The following is a 5,336-nucleotide window of genomic DNA, read 5'->3' on the forward strand; positions in this document are numbered from 1 at the left end:
GAGTCACCCTCTGAGAGATTGCAGCTAAAATAATGACTGATCCCTGCTGTTGTTAGATTTGTGGAGGCCCCAAGCAGAGTCTAAGGCAGATGCCATTGTCTCCTCCAACCCATGTGTGCGTGACTCACACTGCTCTCCAGCTTAACCAAACAGAGCCCAGCCTTCCTAGGCGTCAGGTCCTGGAAAACGCCTTGCGTATTCACACATAAGACTAGCGCTGCCTGCAGTGACATGAGAGAGTCTAGAAGGGGAAAGGAAATTTATGGGAAGGAGGAGATCTGAGAGACTGGGAGGATGCATCTCTAAGAGAGGCCGGAAATGCCCCATGAATGTCAGATTGAGTTATTCCTGAATTCTACAAGTAATGCCACAAGGGAAATGACATGGATCATCAAAGCATTCCTTTATGCCCCAATAAACTCCTCCTTGTCTTAGAAGCAGACCCCATACATATTAATAGAAAACCAGTGTGTGTTTTGAGTGTCCAAGATAGCAATATATGTTTTTCTTAATCAGACAAGAAAGAAAAGAAAATGTAGGCAACACTTACAAAATGGATACAAACCCCAAAATGGGTAAAAACGCAAAATGCTTAGAAGCAATGTTATTGAAAAGGACTCCGGGTAATGAGTCCCAGTCTGGAATATTTAACTGATCCATGCAAAGAGGAAAAAATGTTCAGAGATTAATCAAGCAGTGAAAGGGTTTGTCTGTACAAGGAAAGCTCTATAAAGTAAGGCAAGCCTCTTCTAACAGTCTTTAGGTATTTGAAACATAGAGCCCAGCTAGATAGCCTGGTGTGGATACAAGCATCTGTATTGTTACCCATATGGTATAAGCGGCTTGGGCTATTGGCATCCACGTAATTATATATATGCATATATGTAACATTACTTATATATATGTAATATTATTTATATAAAGAGCAGTCCAAATTTGGGATGGTTATAAATTTCATCTGACATTGTAATTATTCTGGAAGGAGTCCTCAGCCAGCTTCTCTGCCTGACTTTAGCTACAAGATGCCATCATAAGCCAGATGGCATAAAGGTGGTGGCTAGGTCAGCATTCTTGACTAGACTTGGAGGCCCAGTTGCATACACACTAGGGAACAGAGGAGGCTCTCAGTCCTCCCACCTTCCTTTGCTTATCTAGGGCCTGGCATGACTCAGGCTGGTAGCCATTTGGTGTGGATAGTCAGTAGTTTAGGATTTGAGAATGAAAATGAGCCAGTGGCATGGGGGACAGACATATCTAAGGGGAGGTTTTATTCCAAGCTAATCCCTAACAAGGTTATGTATGGTAGGTGCATATGAAGTGTCCACCCTTCACTACCATACACACACCCTTCAGTACCACACCACCCGTACACTACCTACCCTAAGGTGCTTTGATGGTCACTGATGATGCACAAAGCACTGAGTACATCATCACAGTAACTTCAACATGAATACAAGCCTAAAGATCTATTAAAAACTAAACTGGATTGATTTAGACTTAAAATAAGCAGCAAATTGTTATCTGTAGTGCCATTAATTGTCTCAAAAAATAACCAAGGATTATGGTGCATCCATCTCTGAAAACTCTGACAATTTTTTTTTTGTAAAAGGTGTGTTCTAGTTCAATCGGAAAACCTGCCAATACTGTTCAGAATGACAGGCAAAAGAGTCAGAGTGGTGCCCATAAACCTTAAAAATCCATTTCCAATATTAAGATGTTAAAACTGAAAAATTTCCAAAACTTCCAGTATTAAAATGATTATGTGACACAGTTGCGACATGTCTTTTGGACAGAGGCCTTCCTTACTATTCTAATTCAGAAAAGATTCAGGTAGTGTTTTCTCGAGGAAAGAAGCTGAATGCTAATTGTACTTTGCACATACTAGTGTCTGGAACTAAGCCAAGTGGGTCATTTGTACTCCAATAGCCACGGATTTGCCTACTATAGAGTTTGGGGTCTTATTTTTACGGTGGGAGATGGCAAGATCCACATGGGCTTTTCTAAATCCTTGTGCATCTGTAGCAGTCAGTGATGTATTCTTCCTGTTAAGAAGGAAGAGGGGACTTTTTATGCATCTTTAGTGTGGCATGTTTCCATAACAAAAGCCAATATGTAGCTTCATTTTTTGCCATAGGGCCCAAGGAGTTTCCCTTTAGTAACAAGTTAGATTTCATTTCTAGGTGAATCTATTTTCTTCCTTGCAACATTATTCCAGAAAACAGGGAAGATATAGCAATTTCCTTTCCCTCTCTTTTGCTCTATTTCTGGGACAGATGAGTGGAGGAAAAAAAACCCCAGGATTTGGGAGCTGCAGTAAAACTGAGGAGCTGGGAGGTACAACAGCTGGGACTATGGGGCAGCTTTGTTTGTTAGGCAGAGGTTGATGTCCTTACATAGGCTTAGTCAGGCCATCTCAAGAATTCCTGTTCCCATGAAACTAAGTAGCTGAATGACAACTGTGAACCTGCTGCCATAGATGGTAATGGATTTGTTAGAGTAATTCTAAATTCTTTGTCAGTCTACTTGCGTGTATCTACTCTCAACACGATCCCTGGAAATGACTTGCGCAATGATTTGTTACGCTGTCATTACTCATTAATCTGAGCTTCTGCAAATGATTTTTATTCTTCTGAAGTAAAAATAAAATCCTCATTAAAGAATTTGTTTGTTTTAAAAGCTACACAAAGGATTACAGGGCCTTTGCAAACAGATGTAAGAAAAAATGTGGTTATGCAAAACGTTCCCTCTTCTAAGCCCTTACTTTCCATTGACTTCCAGGACCTTTGAATTGAGCCCGAAGTGCATGGCTTAGCTCACTACAAAGCTTGGGGTCAGTAATTAGAATCACATGTACTCGAGGCCACTGAATCCGATTGTAGGTGAGAGTGCCAATTTATACTGGAAATGTGTATTAATATTATGCAAAAAACTCCACCCCAAACCAAGGGAAAACCTATTATCAGATCTGCAGATGACCGCAGCCATGATGGTTTCTAGAAATATTTCTTAAACTGTTGCTTGAATTTGCCTCATTTCTGGTAAACAGCTTGTGGTGGCAAACTAAACAGGAACAAGGAATTCTTACTCTGGAGTAAGAATGTCCACACATGGTGTTAATCAGGGTAACTCCATGTGTGGACAGGCTGTTATGTGTGACTTTACACTGTTTTAGTCGAACTGGTGAACTTGTTTCTACCCACCTTTAATCAATTAGGAGAGGTTTTAAAGTAAGGTGAAATAAGCCAATACTGAACTGAATCCAGAGTTTCTATAGAGGGGATTCCACCAGTTCAATTAAGCTGGTCCAGACTTTAGACAAGGTGTGATCTTTGTTAGTTACGTCCTGCAGCTGTCTGATATGTGAAAAACAGTAGCTTGGAGGTTGTGATGAAACACTGCCAAGGTCCCACTATAACTGATATAAGATCCTTGTAAACTGGGTTAGGGCATTTAAAGAAGAGACAGAAGTAGACATGCATGTGTAGAAGAAGGAAGCAAAAAATACCCCCAAATAAAGTCAGCCATCCATCCTTCATCCCCTTTTCCAGCTTTTCCCAATAAAATGGGGGGGGGGGGGTTAAAAATCAAAAAACCCAAACAAAAAAGAAACAGCAGTTGAAAAAAAAGATTACCTGGGTGTTCAGAGTGTGGGTAGGGGTCAGTTCTTTGATGTCTCTTCCTGCAGTAGAGTTAGGAGGCACCATGAGAAGGCTGGTGGAGCCAGGTTCAAAAGGAACAAAAGGAAATGGCCCTTTGCACAGTCACTGGTAGACCCATGAAACGTATTGCCAAAGGATATTTTGGATGATAAAGGTTTACAAGAACTCATGGGGACACAGGATAAATACCTGGAATAGAAATTCACTGGGACCTACTGAGCGCACAGAAACCACGTTCCACTGAGGAAATGCTCCAAACTCAAAAGCAACTGGAGACTGGGAGAGTAGTTGGGAGAATTATGTGTGTTTTCCTTGTTCATACTCTTCCTTTGGAGACCATTTATGATCATTGCTAAAGACAGGCTATTGGGCTAGTTGGACCCTTGGCCATATGGCCATTTTTATGTTCCTGTGTAAGAAAAGAAAAGAGCAAGTAACCTGGTGCAGAACCAAACATGCACAATTTCAACTCTTACTGCCTTAAATACTTTTTCCAGTTGGACATTTTGAGGAGAGATATTCAAAACTTGCGTTGAGTAGTTGTAAGAGGAATAGTCCAATCACAGCCCATGTGGCACAACCAGCAAGTAAACATAAACTGACTTCCAACTGTTTGAGTAAAACCGAGGGCAAAGTATAGAGGGGTGATGAACTCTCCATTTGTTTCTATGCACATTTGTCTGCAAATGTTATCCCCCACATTATCTTAAAAGATCTTGGCAACAGAATAGCCAACTGGGTGCTTTCAACTCCAGCTCTTCTTTGACCACTATCAGTGTTTGTGTTCCTGTTTAAATAAGATAAGGAGGTTTAAAAAAAAAAAGAAAAAGAAAAAAGAAGGGAGGAGAGAGAGAGAGCAGAGCTGCCTGCCTCATTTGGGTTGAAATTCTCATCCTGACTTTTTAAGAGGAGGGGGAGGAAAGAAGGGTATTTTTTTCCCCAGTGAATTTCATTCTAGAATCTCTCTCCTTTTAAAAATCCTTTTTATTGACAAAAGTTGCATTGGAGTAAAATCCACAGCAAGACCAAGAAGGGGGGTTGAAAAATCTCCCCTCCAGAGGTTAAACCTTTCTTTCTCTGCTAGGTGGTTTCTTTTTCTTTGCTTGGCCTTTGTTTGTGGCTTTCTCCTACTTGGCACCGAGAGAAGTCGCTGCATTTCTCCTTCACAGAATCAGTCACGCCGGCCCTAGGTTCACGCTGAGTATCTGTAAAGTTTTCCGAGCTGAAGGGAGTCGCTTTGAGAGCGTGTGTGGGGGTGGCGGGGAGAGAGGTAGGGGTATCAGAAGCAACAGGGTCCCTGCCTCCGAGCTGCGGTGGCGGCTCTGTTCTGCTAAGCACTTGCAGGCTGTATAATTAACCGGGTAGGCAGTGAATTAAATCTTTGTAAAGCCCCCCGAGTGGGGGGTTCCTGCAAGCTCTTTTCCAACCGGTCTCAGGCGGCTGGGATAACATCAGCAACAGCAGCAACAGCAGCAGCAGCAAGCAAAAAGGGGGGAGCCCACCGGACGCTGCAGGAGAGCCAAGCCCCCGCTCGGTGCGAGCGCTCCCGCCGGCGGGGAGCTGCGCCCGGCCGATGGACAACCTCCGCGGGGCCCGGCCGCTGCGGCTGCTCTTGCTCCTGGCGCTGGTGCCTTCGCTCCGGGGCCAAGGTAAGTGCGGGGAGCGGCGCCGAGCCGA

At 43.0% G+C, this 5,336-nt stretch overlaps 1 protein-coding gene across 2 annotated transcripts in view; it reads left to right on the top strand.

Moving 5' to 3' along the window:
* The first annotated feature begins 4,979 nt into the window (after positions 1–4,979).
* Positions 4,980–5,336, top strand: part of FBLN1 (fibulin 1) — an 81,969-nt gene continuing 81,612 nt past the window's right edge. For both annotated transcript variants that reach the window (XM_010575281.1, XM_010575282.1), the window contains exon 1: positions 4,980–5,308. In XM_010575281.1, coding sequence (XP_010573583.1) covers positions 5,233–5,308 — 76 coding nt within the window. In that variant the 5' untranslated portion in view covers positions 4,980–5,232. The remainder of the gene's footprint in view (positions 5,309–5,336) is intronic.

The sequence above is a fragment of the Haliaeetus leucocephalus genome, unplaced genomic scaffold, assembly GCF_000737465.1.
Source record: "Haliaeetus leucocephalus isolate CR32 unplaced genomic scaffold, Haliaeetus_leucocephalus-4.0 Scaffold473, whole genome shotgun sequence".
Classification (NCBI taxonomy): Eukaryota; Metazoa; Chordata; class Aves; order Accipitriformes; family Accipitridae; genus Haliaeetus; species Haliaeetus leucocephalus.